Source organism: Oncorhynchus mykiss, chromosome 6 (genome assembly GCF_013265735.2).
Source record: "Oncorhynchus mykiss isolate Arlee chromosome 6, USDA_OmykA_1.1, whole genome shotgun sequence".
NCBI lineage: Eukaryota > Metazoa > Chordata > Actinopteri > Salmoniformes > Salmonidae > Oncorhynchus > Oncorhynchus mykiss.
In genome coordinates, this window is record NC_048570.1 from 29,968,089 (window position 1) to 29,985,251 (window position 17,163).

Here is a 17,163-nt window from a genome sequence, read left to right on the forward strand (position 1 = left end):
ACTTAAAAAATGTTTCATCTCACGCTTATTGAAATGGCAATGCTGACTGAATTTGATCCCATCAAAATGACCTTACCTGGCTGTAAAAATGTCCCAATATCTTGGCTATATACAGTATCAACATACTTTGTATTACTCTGAAGTTTTAGACAGTTATTTTACCCATTCTTTGTGTTTCCATGTACAGTGTATAAAGTAAGTATGAAGAACAGAAATGAAATGTGTGTTCTTGTCTCAACATTCTTTTAATGACAGGTGTAAGACTGAAATAGTAAATATCTGATGCACACAGCAATGGTCAAGGATAATTATCCCCCCCAAAAAGACTATTATACTGAGCAAAAATATAAACGCAACATGCACTAATTTCAAAGATTTTAATGAGTTATAGTTCATAAACTCAGCAAAAAAAGAAACGTCCTCTCACTGTCAACTGTGTTTATTTTAATCAAACTTAACATTTGTATGAACATAATATTCAACAACTGAGACATAAACTGAACAAGTTCCACAGATGTGACGAACAGAAATTTAATAACGTGTCCCTGAACAAAGGGGGGGTCGAAATCAAAAGTAACAGTCAGTATCTGGTGTGGCCACCAGCTGCATTAAGTACTGCAGTGCATCTCCTCATGGATTGCACCTGATTTGCCAGTTATTGCTGTGAGATGTTACCCCACTCTTCCACCAAGGCACCTGCAAGTTCCCGGACATTTCTGGGGGGAATGACCCTAGCCCTCTCCCTACGATCCAACAGGTCCCAGACGTGAAAAACACTTTTTGCCAGTCCTGTCTGGTCCAACGACGGTGGGTTTGTGCCCATAGGCGATGTCGTTGCTGGTGATGTCTGGTGAGGACCTGCCTTACAACAGGAATACAAGCCCTCAGTCCAGCCTCTCTAAGCCAATTGCGGACAGTCTGAGCACTGATGGAGGGATTGTGCGTTCCTGGTGTAACTCGGGCAGTTGTTGTTGCCATCCTGTACCTGTGTGATGGTGTGATGTTCCGATGTACCGATCCTGTGCAGGTGTTGTTACACGTGGTCTGCCACTGCGAGGACGATCAGCTGTCCGTCCTGTCTCCCTGTAGCACTGTCTTAGGTGTCTCACATTACGGACATTGCAATTTATTGCCCTGGTCACATCTGTAGTCCTCATGCCTCCTTGCAGCATGCCTAAGGCACATTCACGCAGATGAGCAGGAACCCTGGGCATCTTTCTTTTGGTGTTTTTCAGAGTCAGTAGAAAGGCTTCATTAGTGTCCTATGTATTCATAACTGTGACCTTAATTGCCTACCGTCTTTAAGCTGTTAGTGTCTTAACGACCTTTCTACAGGTGCATGTTCATTAATTGTTTATGGTTCATTGAACAAGCATGGGAAACAGTGTTTAAACCCTTTACAATGAAGATCTGTGAAGTTATTTGGATTTTTACAAATTATCTTTGAAAGACAGGGTCCTGAAAAGGGGCCGTTTCTTTTTTTTTGCTGAGTTTATTCGTAAATCAGTCAATTTAAATAAATTCTTTAGACTCTAATCTATGGATTTCACATAATTGGCCAGGGGCCCAGGTGTCGATGGGCCTGGCTTCCCAGTGGGTGGGCCTATGAATCAGAATGAGTTTTTCCCCACAAAAGTGGCTTTATTACTGACGATCCCATAGGTTAAGAAGCCGGATGTGGAGGTCCTGGGCTGGCATGGTTACATGTGTTCTGCGGTTGTGAGGCTGGTTGGACATACTGCCAAATTATCTAAAATGACATTGGAGGCGGCTTATGGTAGAGAAATTAACATTCAATTATCTGGCAACCGTTTGTGGACATTCCTGCAGTCAGCAGGCCAATTGCATGCTCCCTCAACTTGAGACATCTGTAGCATTGTGTTGTGTGACAAAACTGTACATTTTAGAGTGGCCTTTTATTGTTCCCAGCTGTGTAATGATCATGCTGTTTAATCAGCTTCTTGATATTCCACACCTGTCAGGTGGATGGATTATCTTGACAAAGGATAAAATGCTCACAAACAGGGATGTAATCAAATTTTTGCACAAAATTTGAGCGAAATAAGCTTTTTGTGCATATGGACAATTTTGGGGATCTTGTATTTCAGTGCATGAAACACAGAACCAGTACTTTACATGTTGCATTTATATTTTTGTTCAGTGTACATGGTAAAAAAAAAACTAAAGTAAGCAGCATTACACAGTTGACTTGGGTTTTTGGGTTCAGTTTGAATGCATGTATAATGGAATTGAATAATAAAACATTGACAGTCAGGCCGTCATGGCCGTTCTGATGCATTCAGAGAAAGTCCAAAGTGAATTGTGGTGAAAGGATGCTGGTCAAGTAAAATCTGAATGTTATTACATTTAATTTGAACAATTAAACATCAAGTCTGGCCAAACTTAATTTAAAGTGTGACCTAGATAGACATAGATATGCACAGAAAGGGTTGTTTTCACTTTCATTTTGGAGACATGTAGTGATCATGTCACAACCAAACATTCACTGGAGTTTGATTCTCCTGTCCTATCTATACAGAATAGTATAAATTGCTCCTTCCTCCTTTCTACCATAACCTTGGCATCAGGTGTGATCCTGTACCTGTTCAATCCTAGTTTCTCCTGAAAGAGGTTTCCGTCTCACTTTGTGGCTTGCTGTGACAAGATTTTAGGGTAAATGTTAGGTAGGCATTTTTGGGGGGTAGAGGACAAGATTTTATTTTAACCCCCAAAAGCACACACCGCTACGTGGCCTTTGATGGTTTTCCATTTACCTTGTTGATCTCTTTGTGTCTTTCTTTACTGACAATCTCCTCAATGATCTCTCCTTCTCCTCTTATCAGCCTGAAAAACAAAGATAATACACTGCTCAAAAAAATAAAGGGAACACTAAAATAACACATCCTAGATCTGAATGAATGAAATATTCTTATTAAATACTTTTTTCTTTACATAGTTAAATGTGCTGACAACAAAATCACACAAAAATTATCAATGGAAATCAAATTTATCAACCCATGGAGGCCTGGATTTGGAGTCACACTCAAAATTAAAGTGGAAAGCCACACTACAGGCTGATCCAACTTTGATGTAATGTCCTTAAAACAAGTCAAAATGAGGCTCAGTAGTGTGTGTGGCCTCCACGTGCCCGTATGACCTCCCTACAACGCCTGGGCATGCTCCTGATGAGGTGGCGGATGGTCTCCTGAGGGATCTCCTCCCAGACCTGGACTAAAGTATCCGCCAACTCCTGGACAGTCTGTGGTGCAACGTGGCGTTGGTGGATGGAGCGAGACATGATGTCCCAGATGTGCTCAATTGGATTCAGGTCTGGGGAACGGGCGGGCCAGTCCATAGCATCAATGCCTTCCTCTTGCAGGAACTGCTAACACACTCCAGCCACATGAGGTCTAGCATTGTCTTGCATTAGGAGGAACCCAGGGCCAACCGCACCAGCATATGGTCTCAAGGGGTCTGAGGATCTCATCTTGGTACCTAATGGCAGTCAGGCTACCTCTGGCGAGCACATGGAGGGCTGTGCGGCCCCCCAAAGAAATGCCACCCCACACCATGACTGACCCACCGCCAAACCGGTCATGCTGGAGGATGTTGCAGGCAGCAGAACGTTCTCCACGGCGTCTCCAGACTTTGTCACGTCTATCACGTGCTCAGTGTGAACCTGCTTTCATCTGTGAAGAGCACAGAGTGGAGTGGTGAATTTGCCAATCTTGGTGTTCTCTGGCAAATGAAAAACGTCCTGCACGGTGTTGGGCTGTAAGCACAACCCCCACCTGTGGACGTCGGCCCTCATACCACCCTCATGGAGTCTGTTACTGACCGTTTGAGCAGACACATGCACATTTGTGGCCTGCTGGAGGTCATTTTGCATGGCTCTGGCAGTGCTCCTCCTTGCACAAAGGCGGAGGTAGCAGTCCTGCTGCTGGGTTGTTGCCCTCCTACGGCCTCCTCCACGTCTCCTGATGTACTGGCCTGTCTCCTGGTAGCGCCTCCATGCTCTGGACACTACGCTGACAGACACAGCAAACCTTCTTGCCACAGCTCACATTGATGTGCCATCCTTGATGAGCTGCACTACCAGAGCCACTTGTGTGGGTTGTAGTCTCCGTCTCATGCTACCACTAGAGTGAAAGCACCGCCAGCATTCAAAAGTGACCAAAACATCAGCCAGGAAGCATAGAAACTGAGAAGTGGTCTGTGGTCACCACCTGCAGAACCACTCCTTTATTGGTGGTGTCTTGCTAATTGCCTATAATTTCTACCTGTTGTCTATTCCATTTGCACAACAGCATGTGAAATTTATTGTCAATCAGTGTTGCTTCCTAAGTGGACAGTTTGATTTCACAGAAGTGTGATTGACTTGGAGTTACATTGTGTTGTTTAAGTGTTCCCTTTATTTTTTTGAGCAGTGTATAATTTTACTTTATACACAAGGCATAAAAACCAGCACAAACCCAGCCCATATAGGAATAGAGAGACACTACTGAGCCATAGATGCCTTGGGAACATTCATGTTGTCTATAGCGTTGGTGTACCTGGTGCGTCCAGTCTCAGGATCTACCACCCTGCAGATGACACTCTGCTTAGCCTCATACTCCTCCTTCGTTAGGGGCCTCTTGGTGGATAGCCTGGCTTTCTGCTCATCTGTCATTGCTAAAGAATGGACAAAACAAAAGATATATCTGCTCAGCTTTATGTCTTGTTTCATTTTTCATTCCTTGTTGAGCTAGGTAACAAAGAAACATCCCATCATTGACAACATAAGACAAAATGCTATTGCTCGCCTGAGGTAGTGTGGTCTATAGCTGTTTACATACCACCACAGACGGAGGCTAGCACTATGACAGCATTGAGGCTTCTTAACAGCTTCTACCCCCAAGCCATAAGACTCCTGAACATCTAGTCAAATGGCTACCCAGACTAGTTCTTGAATTTTTTCATTTTTTCCTTCCTCTTGGTCTTTTCATCACTTGATGAGGATGAAGAAGAGCTTGACAAGGAAGATGAGGAACTTTATTTTTTTCTTTCCTTCTTTCCCATCTGAAGCAGACAAAGGTATAACAAAGGTACATTGTCGGCATTGATAATAAAATGCATTTCATTACCATATTCTCTGATAAATTAGATAATAGATATGTCTGTGTGAGGATGTGCATTGTCTGAAGCACTACACATTGTTGAACACGAAGTTGAATTGCATTGAATTCTACGTCGGTTAGAAATTAGCGTTTTGTAGACCGACTTCCTCGCTTCATACCTCATTCAAAATAAAGTCCTGTACGTGCGCCATAGATGGTATAACTTGTGGGGGACTTTTATTTTGACATCAGGTAAGCAGAGAGGAAGTGGGTCGACAACATACCGATGTTTGGAAAGTCCGTTTAATAATACGTTCCTTTAGATAGTTTGACTAAAATTCCCCCCGTTTTAATTACCAACCGTCCTAGTAAATTGAAATGGAATTGTATTCAACTTCTGGCTTCCCACGGACTGTTTTTGAACAACCTAATACCAAAAGGAGCAACTGTAGTGTATCAGCGTTGCTAATAGCAGCTATACACATTCCAGTGTGACTGTTTAACGTTACATGCCTATAATCGAGTGACGAAAACCTTAACGGAATGTGACTTTATTTAAAGGGATCGGATTTGCACTGCTGCTGGACAGGGATGAAGAGGAACGTCTTCGCTTTTTCTTTTTTGATGTTATTTTTTCCTCTCTGCCTTGTCTGCTCGTATCCGCGGGACTGTCGCGCGATCTACTGCGCCCCATAGTCAAAAATGTACGCGGTGTATGCTAACGTTAGGTCAATCAATTAGTCGTATGTCTCTAAAAAATTGCCGATGTTTCTATAAATAAATGGAGAAATACAAAACATGTCCACTCCAAAACAAATTGTATTGTGCAACTGTTTTTATTCCACAATGCTTTTGAAGGATGTCTGCTTCCGGTTACGATCCTCCTGCACACTGATCATATAATTTTATGAGCCGCCTATAATATGGACAGAGTATTTTGGCCAGTTATTGTCAGAATATTGTTCTTTTTTTTTATTAATAGGACTGATATAAAATCAAGATGTATATCATACTCAAAACTATCACCTCCTCTAAGGGTTGAAATAGAGGGTTAAAATTATTGGATGATGTGATATTTTGAATCATTCCTATACAATGGAAATATAACGGCCTACCTGTAAATCTTTACAATAGAGATGACATATCATATAGTAAGACTGATGTGTGTCTGTTGCAGAGCACCTGTTCACCCCCCCCCCCCCAAAAAAAAAAAACAACAACATGGCAATACAGTAATGAAGTCCATCCATTTGCAATAACATTTTATTTAAAAATTATATTTACAAAAGGTATTTTTGAAGCACTGTAAATGTAAAGCTTATGGTGTGGTGTGTTTAACACTCGTTTTTTCCTGACATTTCATAACTCTAGCCCTTAATCCTCTTAACTCACAGTGCTTGTGTGATCTAAAGGATATTGTGGAGATAGACATTAGTCTATTTCTTGCCGGTCTCTCTTGCACTTTAATGCTTTTAACAAATGAACGCAGAGAAATAAATAAACAGGTAGTTCAAATTCACCTAAAACCAAAAGGTCTCATAGAAAGTACATTAAAAAAAATAATAGTGGCTTGCGAAAGTATTTACCCCTTGGCATTTTTCCTATTTTCGTTGCCTTACAACCTGGAATAATTTTTTTGGGGGGGGGTGGTTTGTATCATTTGATTTACACAACATGCGTACCACTTTGGGAAAAAAAACAGAACTTGAGAGTGCATAACTATTCACCCCCTCCCTCCAAAGTCAATACTTTGTAGAGCCACCATTTGCAGCAATTACAGCTGCAAGTTTCTTAGGATATGTCTCTATAAGCTTGGCACATCTAGCCACTGGGATTTTTGCCCATTCTTCAAGGCAAAACTTCAAGTTGGATGGGTTCCACTGGTGTACAGCAATTTTTAAGTCATACCACAGATTCTCAATTGGATTGAGGTCTGGGCTTTGACTAGGCCATTCCAAGACATTTAAATGTTTCACCTTAAACCACTCGAGTGTTGCTTTAGCAGTATGCTTCGGGTCATTGTCCTGCTGGAAGGTGAACCTCCGTCCCAGTCTCAAATCTCTGGAAGACAAACAGGTTTCCCTCGAACTTCCCTGTATTTAGTGCCATCCATCATTCTTTCAATTCTGACCAGTTTCCCAGTCCCTGCCAATGAAATCATCCCCACAGCATGATGCTGCCACCACCATGCTTCACTGTGGGGATGGTGTTCTCGGGGTTATGTGAGGTGTTGGTTTTGCGCCAGACATACCATTTTCCTTGATGACCAAAAAGCACAATTTTAGTATCATCTGACCAGAGTACCTTCTTCCATATCTTTAGGGAGTCTCCCACATGCCTTTTGGCAAACACCAAACGTGTTTGCTCATTTTTTTTCTTCAAGCAATGGCTTTTCGCTGGCCACTCTTCCGTAAAGCCCAGCTGTGTGGAGTGTACGGCTTTAAGTGGACTGATACTCCAATCTCCGCTGTAGAGTTTTTCAGCTCCTTCAGGGTTATCTTTGGTCCATTTGTTGCCTCTGATTAATGCCCTCCTTTCCTGGACCGTGGGTTTTGGTGGGCGGCCCTCTCTTGGCAGGTTTGTTGTGGTGCCATATTCTTTCCATTTTTTAATAATGGATTTAATGGTGCTCCGTGGGATGTTCAAAGTTTCGGATATTGATCTGTACTTCTCCACAACTTTGTCCCTGACCTGTTCGGAGAGCTCCTTGGTCTTCATGGTGCCGCTTGCTTGGTAGTGTTGCAGACTCTGGGGCCTTTCAAAACAGGTGTATATATACTGAGATCATGTGACACTTAAATAAAGTCCACCTGTGTGCAATCTAACTAATTATGTGACTTCTGAAGGTAATAGGTTTCACCAGATCTTATTTAGGGGCTTTCTTAGCAAAGAGGGTGAATATATATGCACACACCACTTTTACGTTTTTAATTATTTTGAGTTTTTTTAAACAAGTAATTTTTTTAATTTCATTTTACCATATTTGGACTATTTTGTGTATGTCCATTACATGAAATCCAAATAAAAATCTATTTAAATTACAGGTTGTAATGCAACAAAATAGGAAAAAACCCAAGGGGGATGAATACTTTTGCAAGGCGTATATAGTAGCTGAATGGCTGAGTTGTTGTATTAGTCTGAAATGGCGGGTGGAGATTATGAAAGTGGAAGGTACCAGAGCAAGTTGAGAATCCTAAAGCAATCATTTTTCGATCTGTGTCGGTGTGCAGTGGAGTTCGCCGAGTTACTCAGAGTAAAAAGGGAAGGGATGGTGGGATGGAATGTGTCACTTGATGAAGTCAGGTATGGCCTGTTATGAAGAGGCTACCATGCGGATCCTCTCAGCGGGAGTCAGCAGGAGGTTCTTAGCTGCCTTGATTGTGTTCTTCATAAGCATGGCCACTGTCATGGGTCCTACTCCTCCAGGCACTGGGGTAATGAAGCTAGCCTTTTGTCTCACACCTACACAGGGAGAGAAAGGGTGAGTGTTGGAAAGAAAATGTGTGTGAGAACACAGGTATCAGGATAAATGCAAAATAAGACAATTTGTGAAGTCTGTCTAGATTAGAATCTCCTACCTTCAAAATCCACATCCCCTACAAGTCTGTCCTTGCCAGTCACATGGTCATGCACTCTGTTTATTCCAACATCAATAACGACTGCTCCTTCTTTGATCATGTCTGCAGTGATGAGGTTTGGAATCCCTGAGATTAGGAGAGGGTTTAGAGTGAGATCAGTTTATAAGAGACCCTCCCAAGACAACCTCCTCAAGAGATACAAAAATAGCTCTATAAATGTACAGGAATATGCTTACAGATATGCAGAATAAGAGAGACAGGTATTAGACAAGGTAAAAATATATCTTCAGTAGGAGGAGAGGATCCATACCTGCAGCAGCAACAACAATGTCTGCAATTCTTGTGTGCTGACGGAGCTGTTCCTTTGGTGTGTAACGGTGAGAGATAGTGACCGTGGCATCACCTGCAAAACCAAAACAATAAGTAAATGCCAGGGCCATGATCCACAAATTCCCTTTCAACTTCAATATTTAAACTTTAAGAGAAAACCCTGTATTGTCTCTATTACCCATTGCTAATCTACCTTTACATACACCCTATTACTGTAGGCCCTAGTTATCCTGACATCATTACTCACCCCCTGGCCTCTCATGGCGTCCATCCGAGTGCAGCAACATGGCAATGGGCATGCCCACATTCTTGGAGCGTCCCGCTACCACAACATTCTTTCCAAGGGTAGGAATTCCTGGGAACCGGAGATAAACAGTCAGTGACAGAGTTGAAATTGCTCCCCATAACAGTCTAATTCCATTCATATAACAGAGGGAGGTGAGAGATTCCTCCCACTACCTCACCTGTGCGTTTGATGATTTCCCAGACTCCCCAGGGAGTGGCGGGCAGCATGGTGGACTGGTCCAGGCACATGCGGCCCACATTGACCACATGGAAGCCGTCCACATCCTTGTCGGGGGACACAGCATTACAGATGCGCCGCTCGTCAATGTGTTCTGTGAGAAGACAATGAGAGTGATGTTTACAAGTCAGCATATACATGGATGTTTTCCAGTAAATAGGCCAAATCATTCAAGGATATGCCCATAACAGCCATAAATACTCAAAACAACAGCTTCAAACTGTCATTCCTTCTATGTCCCTATCCATATGCCCTTTCCAAAGCAATGCCTCGTCACCTCGCTCTAAAGTCACTACTTACCTGGCAGAGGCAGCTGCACCAGCAGGCCATCCACCCGGTGGTCTGTGTTGAGTTTGTAGATCAGGTCCATGAGTTCATCCTCAGAGATACAGGAGGGCTTCAGGATGGTCTCACTGCTGATACCTGTAGAGAAGAAAAATAAAGGAATTATGAGCCCATTATATCCCCAACGAATATGAGCAGTGCCATAGATGAATGGTGACCAGGAAGAAAAAGGGAATTAGAAAGCCACACTGAAGAGTCATAGAATTCATAAAAATAGTTTCAAAGGCATGTATGCACAAGTCAAGCTGATGTATGTACACTGCTGTGTAGAGTTCAGCTCCAGCACAGGTAAGTAAAGTATTGAGTGTGTGTGTTTACATACCAACATCAGCTGCAGCCCGGGTCTTATTCAGGACGTAGGAGTGACTGGCTACATTATCTCCTACAAGGACCACGCTCAGGTGGGGTCTCCTGTTGCCAGTGGAGACCCACTGTTCCACATCGGTTCTGGCCTCCTCCCGGATCTGACGGGCCAACTTCCTGCCTGAGATGACCACAGCTTCCTGTCTTTAGAATCAGAGGCAGATGTTAAAGGACAGCAGAACATGTAAACAGTCAGGGGAAAGTATACACTGTGGTGGGCACGTGACTTATAGTCCTGTAGACTAGTTGTCGATCCCAAAGTGAGAGTGCATGGCATTCAACCAGCAAGGAGTGCCGCCATAAGCCAGCGATGGCCAAGTACAGTCACACCAAGTACAGGGCTCCTGGGTTACCCATGCATGAGGAGTATGGTGGCTAAAAATAGCAAGACATGAGTTACAATGTGGCTCAGGCTATTTAAGAAACGTATTGGAAACTCTATACCCTCTATTCACATTCATGTCCAATGTGTTAAACTAGATAGCAGTGCTTATGTAATAGCATGCACACAGAGGAGTAATAACTGAGGAGTAATGAGCTGTCCACAGTGATGTAACCATCCCTTGATTCTGCCACAAGTAATTAAAGACCCATAGACACATTCAAATCTTCTGTGGGGGCAGGACAGCAAGTCCTGGAGGAGACTCCACTAGGGCATGACATTTGGCAACAACACCCCCACTGCCCAGCTTCCAACACGCACACGGAGCATGAACATAATGTTTTAGACTAAGTCTTTTTGGACAACCTTATTGGAAATGTGTTGTTCTCAGCAAACAGTTGACAAGTGACAATGTTAATGAGTAGTTAACCTCTGACAGGATAAAGTACATGAGTGGCCATCACAAGCAATTGGAGAACTGCAAATGCAGAGCGGACTCAATAGGCCTTAACTTCTACCCAGAGAATACATCTTTGACAAAAATGCATATACTTTTCTCACTTAGCTGCCTTTCCTCCCAGACCAGTTCTACTTCACATAGTAACAGTACCATGATAGGAAAAGGATTTGCAGCAGCCCCAAATAATTAAGATTGTTAGCTTTGAACTAGAAGCCAAGCCAATGTGTTTTAACATGTTTTCCAGTTATGGATGGATCAGCAAGGCTGTGCCAACTCTGTTCCCAAGTATGGGCTTTGTCTTGATCCAAGTTTGAAATGTAGCCCCTACAGCCCTCAAACTAAACTCTGCATGTTTTCATTGTTCCCCTCTAGTCAGTGACTGATGTAGACCTGTGACACCAGGTGTGTGCAATTCATTATCAGGTAGAACAGAAAACCAGCAGGCTCTAGACCTCTAGGGTAGGAGTTGAGTAACCTTGCCCAACAGGTTTGCCTTCATGTAACTTGTAGTATACATGTAACTCAAGTATACAAGGTCTGTGTTGTTATGGTTTTATAAACTCGTGTATGTTTTTTTGTTGTTTTAAATACTGTCCTATGTTGACCATAACCTACTACTCAAATGCATCATGAATTTGCATGCTCCAAAAGAGACTCATCTCCTGCTAGATTAAAAGTGGCTAAATCAGTTGTGACGTAAATCATGTGCATAGTCACACGTGGTTTATGTTTCTGGGTGACTGTGTGGAACATTACTTGGCCATAAGGAACGTGCTGCATTAAGGAATGACTAAAATAAAACAGGGGTTCTTGGAATTAATTGAATACATTTAGGCAAACAGTTACAGCACATAATAGTCTGCAAACGCCAGTTTTAAAACACACAGGACATGAGAATACTGATCACTTTGGTTGGTGACAACGTTCCACCTTTGGGAACTTGCCTGTCTACAATACACACAATGCAAGTGCTCTGTGCGATTTCATCAGCCATGCAGAATTGCAGTGATACCGGCATAACGTTAGGGGGCGCATTACGAAGAATATTGATTCAATGTCGCTCCTCGCTACAATGTATAATTTCAAATGTTACATAACGTTGTCATCAAAGCACAACCAGAAACGTTGTATCCGCAGAGACATCAGGTAACCGTGTACAGGATAGAAAACAAACATAAGGGAAAGTGTCGAGCTATGGGTAACGTTAAATATCATTGACAATGAGAAAATACCGGGTAGGCTACCTTCCAAAAAGAAGAAGCATTTTTCATATCGAAAGAAAGTAACCTATCATAGTCCTCCAAGACAGATAAATAATCTATTTGACATCTCAATGTTAATACATACCTTGATGCGGACATATGTAGACTGCACACTTGATGCTTAGATTGCTGGCAGAATTTTCTCAGAGCTCTCAGCGTTGCCATGTTTACTGATCTAGAAAAGTAATCCAACAATGAGTTAAGGAAGAGAGAAGCGAGGGAGCCTGGAGGAAGTAAACCCGGTCTGAAAGAGCACCGCCTGTAAGGAAGTTTGAGAGGGCTCGAGATGTTTTAAAGGCTCATGTCCCCCTCCAGCGCTGGCTGCTGGCACTGAGCATATTCTCAATACGTCAGTTTCTAGGCATGGGCCACACCTCTAAATGGGTCCTTCTATTAACTAGCGTACCAGTGAGCATTTTTTTTCGTGGACAACTGTTTGGACCGTTACAAAGTAATTAATAATAGGCTGGTTAGACTGTAAACTCTCCTTCCAGACTCCTTCCAGACACATCAAACATCTCCAATCCAAAGTTAAATCTAGAATTGGCTTCCTATTTCTCAACAAAGCCTCCTTCACTCATGCTGCCAAACATACCCTTGTAAAACTGACCATCCTACCGATCTTCGACTTCGGCGACGTAATTTACAAAATAGCCTCCAATACCCTACTCAATGAATTGGATGCAGTCTATCACAGTGCCATCTGTTTTGTCCCCAAAGCCCCATATACTGCCCACCACTGTGACCTGTACGCTCTTGTTGGCTGGCCCTCGCTTCATACTTGTCGCCAAACCCACTGGCTCCTGGTCATCTACAAGACCCTGCTAGGTAAAGTCCCCCCTTATCTCACCTCTCTGGTCACCATAGCAGCACCCACCTGTAGCATGCGCTCCAGCAGGTATATCTCTCTGGTCACCCCCAAAACCAATTCTTACTTTGGCTGCCTCGCCTTCCAGTTCTCTGCTGCCAATGACTGGAATGAACTGCAAAAATCATCATGGCCTTTTATGGCTTTACCTCCCTTATCTCACCTCATTTGCTCACATTGTATATAGACTCATTTTTCTACTGTATTATTGACTGTATGTTTGTTTTACTCCATGTGTAACTGTGTTGTTGTACGTGTCGAACTGCTTTGCTTTATCTTGGCCAGGTTGCAATTGAAAATGAGAACTTGTTCTCAACTTGCCTACCTGGTTAAATAAAGGTGAAATAAAACACATTTAAAAAATAAATTAATAATAGGCACATTTTTGTCATTTGAGTACATTAGATAAGTGTTTGTTAACTGAGAGAGAGAGAGAGAGAGGTCATGAGCAGATGAGCTCCCACATTGTTCAGCATGTTTTTAAAAATAGATTTAGAGTTAGACAAACTTAGATTTTTGGGGGGAGGGACATATTCAGGATGCTACCCTAAACAACATAACCTTCCCTCCAAATCGAAACTCCAAACCTACAACCTGACTTTTGGATGGAATTTAGTTGGAATGCTTCCTACACTCAATGATTATTATTCACAAACTATACATCAAATCCTCTGGCAAACAAGCAGAGACCTGAAAACAACATCCAACCTGGAGCTGAGTGAGTAATGCTTAGTCTGAATTTTTATTTTTTTACTTTTAAAAGCCAATTACAATGATGTATTTGACTTAATAAGGACTGAATGCTCAGGCTACGAAGCTTTGCTAGGACAAAGAGTTCAACTTCAATTTGGCTTGAGTGTGAAGCGAGAGGTGTCAAAGTCTTTTAGCCCAACAAATGGCAGGCTACCCCACCAAGATCCAGATGCCTTGAAGCCCCCTCCTGCTGTTCCAAGACCATCCACTGGTATTTTCTACAAGAAATCTGCCTCCAGAAATGAAAGCTTCTCCCAAATGGGTGACACCTACTCCCATTGCCTGCTGCACTGCTGCTTGGATTCCACCTGGCAATCTGCCCTGGCCTGTCTCCCCCTTGCTATTTTGCTATTTGCCTCATGACTCTTGCATGCTTTGTTGACTACGAACTTTCTTTACCCAACCGTGGGACAGACTATGTTTGTTCCCACACTCAGGACTCTGACTCTCTATTGGTTACACAGACTTTGGCCTCCCATCCTATACTAAACACCTCTCGCCGGCTTTGTATTCATGTTACCTGATGAAATTGATGTACAATATGATCTTGTTGCCATCTGATGAACATGCAGATGTCATAAATCAGCACTGCAGAGCTTTCCCTGTCCTATGCGATGCCTTGATTGTATTAATGTTGATGTTATCTGGAAATGTGCATGTACACCCTGGCCCATCCTCGGTTGCTAGCCCCAATTCTGACTTGTGCTCTGATGTCTGCTTCATTGATTTCTGCTCCCGTAAAAGCCTGGGTTTTCTGCACGTTAACACTAGAAGCTTATTACCTAAAATGGATCAATTGAAAGTGTGGATTCACAGCTCCAATCCAGATGTGTTGGTCATTACTGAGACGTGGTTAAGGAAGAGTGTTTTGAATACTGATGTTAACCTTTCTGGTTCTAACCTTTTTTGGCAAGATAGATCTTCCAAAGGTGGGGGAGTGGCAATCTTTACCAAGGATCACCTTCAGTGCTCGGTTGTCTCCACCAAGTCTGTCCCCAAACAATTTGATTTGCTGGTTTTAAGTACTGTATTAAACTTTAAAATAGCTCTTTGTTGACTGTTGCTGGGTGCTATCGTCCTCCATCAACACCGGTCTGTACCCTACCTGCCCTAAGCTCTCTCCTGCCCCCCTACACCAAGTCTGAATTTGTCCTACTAGGTGACCTAAATTGGGACATGCTTAAACTACCTGACCAAGTCCTAAAGCAATGGGACTCCTTAAATCTTTCTCTGATTTTTACCAATCTCACAAGGTATGACTCCAAACACCCAGAAAAGGCTACTCTTCTTGATGTTATCCTCAAAAATAATATGGATGAGCGATGGCCATGCGGCATAGGCAAGATGCAGTAGATGGTATAGAGTACAGTATATACATATGAGGTGAGTAATGTAGGGTATGTAAATATTATATAAAGTGGCATTGTTAAAAGTGACCAGTGATACATTTATTACATCCAATTATTAAAGTGGCCAGAGATTTGAGTCTGTATGTTGGCAGCAGCCACTCAATGTTAGTGATGGCTGTTTAACAGTCTGATGGCCTTGAGATAAAAGCTGTTTTAAAGTCTCTCGGTCCCAGCTTTGATGCACCTGTACTGACCTCGCCTTCTGGATGATAGCTTGGTGAACAGGCAGTGGCTCGGGGGGTTGTTGTCCTTGATGATCTTTTTGGCCTTCCTGTGACATAGGGTGATGTAGGTGTCCTGGAGGGCAGGTAGTTTGTCGCCCGTGACGCATTGTGCAGACCGCCCTACCCTCTGGAGAGCCTTATTGTTGTGGGCGGAGCAGTTTCTGTACCAGGCTGTGATACAGCTCGACAGGATGCTCTCGATTGTGCATCTGTAAAGGTTTGTGAGTGTTTTAGGTGACAAGCCAAATTTACTCAGCCTCCTGAGGTTGAAGAGGCGCTGTTGCGCCATCTTCACCACGCCGTCTGTGTGGGTGGACCATTTCAGTTTGTTCATGTGTACGCCGAGGAACTTAAAACTTTCCACCTTCTCCACTACTATGTTTTGTTGCCGTTGAGTGTGAGGTTATTTTCCTGACACCACACTCCGGGGGCCCTCACCTCCTCCCTGTAGGCCGTCTCGTCATTGTTGGTAATCAACCCTACCACTGTAGTGTCGTCTGCAAACTTGATGATTGAGTTGGAGGCGTGCATGGGCAAGCAGTCATGGGTGAACAGGGAGTACAGGAGAGGGCTGAGAACGCACCCTTGTGGGGCCCCAGTGTTGAGGATCAGTGGGGTGGAGATGTTGTTTCCTACCCTCACCACCTGGGGGTGGCCCGTCAGAAAGTCCAGGACCCAGTTGCACAGGACGGGGTCGAGACCCAGGGTCTCAAGCTTAAGGATGAATTTGTAGAGTACTATGGTGTTAAATGCTGAGCTGTAGTCGATGATAGTTGTTTAGCTCAGTTACCTTAGCTTTCTTGGAATGCATGTGGGCACAGCAGACTGGGATAGGGATTGATTGAATATGTCCGTAAACACACCAGCCAGCTGGTCTGCGCATGCTCTGAGGACTCGGCTAGGGATGCCGTCTGGGCCGGCAGCCTTGCGAGGGTTAACACATTTAAATGTTTTACTCACGTTGGCCACGGTGAAGGAGAGCCCACAGGTTTTGGTAGCGGGCCGTGTCAGTGGCACTGTATTGTCCTCAAAGCGAGCAAAGAAGTTGTTTAATTTGTCTGGGAGCAAGTCGTCGGTGTCCGCGACGGGGCTGGGTTTCTTTTTGTAATCCATGATTGTCTGTAAACCCTGCCACATGTTTGAGCCGTTGAATTGCGACTCTACTTTGTCTCTATACTGATGCTTAGCATGTTTGATTGCCTTGCAGAGGGGATAGCTACGCTGCTTGTATTCGGTCATGTTTCCAGTTGCCTCGCCATGATTAAAAGCAGTGGTTCGCACTTTCAGTTTTAAGTGAATACTGCCATCAATCCACGGATTCTGGTTAGGGAAGGTTTTAATAGTCACTGTGTATACAACATCACCGATGCACTTGCTAATTAGCTCGCTCACCGAGTCAGCATATGCATCAATGTTGTTGTCTGAGGCTATTCAGAACATATCCCAGTCCACGTGATTGAAGCAATCTTGAAGCATGGAATCCGATTGGTCGTATCAGCGTTGTGAGTCGTGGTCAGATTAAAAAATACATAACTGTAACCTTTAATTAACTAGGCAAGTCAGTTAAGAA

At 43.3% G+C, this 17,163-nt stretch overlaps 1 protein-coding gene and 1 long non-coding RNA gene across 2 annotated transcripts; both read right to left on the reverse strand.

Moving 5' to 3' along the window:
- Positions 1-1,978: 1,978 nt before the first annotated feature.
- LOC118964857 lies at positions 1,979-6,794 on the reverse strand. Its single transcript, XR_005052057.1, has 3 exons — positions 5,766-6,794; positions 4,554-5,733; positions 1,979-2,844 (listed from the first exon to the last, which is right to left on the reverse strand). It is a non-coding gene; the product is annotated as an uncharacterized LOC118964857 (long non-coding RNA).
- A 1,275-nt stretch (positions 6,795-8,069) lies between these two features.
- LOC110525703 (bifunctional methylenetetrahydrofolate dehydrogenase/cyclohydrolase, mitochondrial) lies at positions 8,070-12,690 on the reverse strand. Its single transcript, XM_021606074.2, has 8 exons — positions 12,425-12,690; positions 10,195-10,379; positions 9,828-9,950; positions 9,469-9,621; positions 9,252-9,359; positions 8,985-9,077; positions 8,675-8,800; positions 8,070-8,558 (listed from the first exon to the last, which is right to left on the reverse strand). Exons 1-8 carry the CDS (start codon positions 12,502-12,504, stop codon positions 8,410-8,412), a joined length of 1,017 nt encoding a protein of 338 aa, XP_021461749.2. The 5' UTR covers positions 12,505-12,690; the 3' UTR covers positions 8,070-8,409.
- Between the last annotated feature and the right edge of the window lie 4,473 nt (positions 12,691-17,163).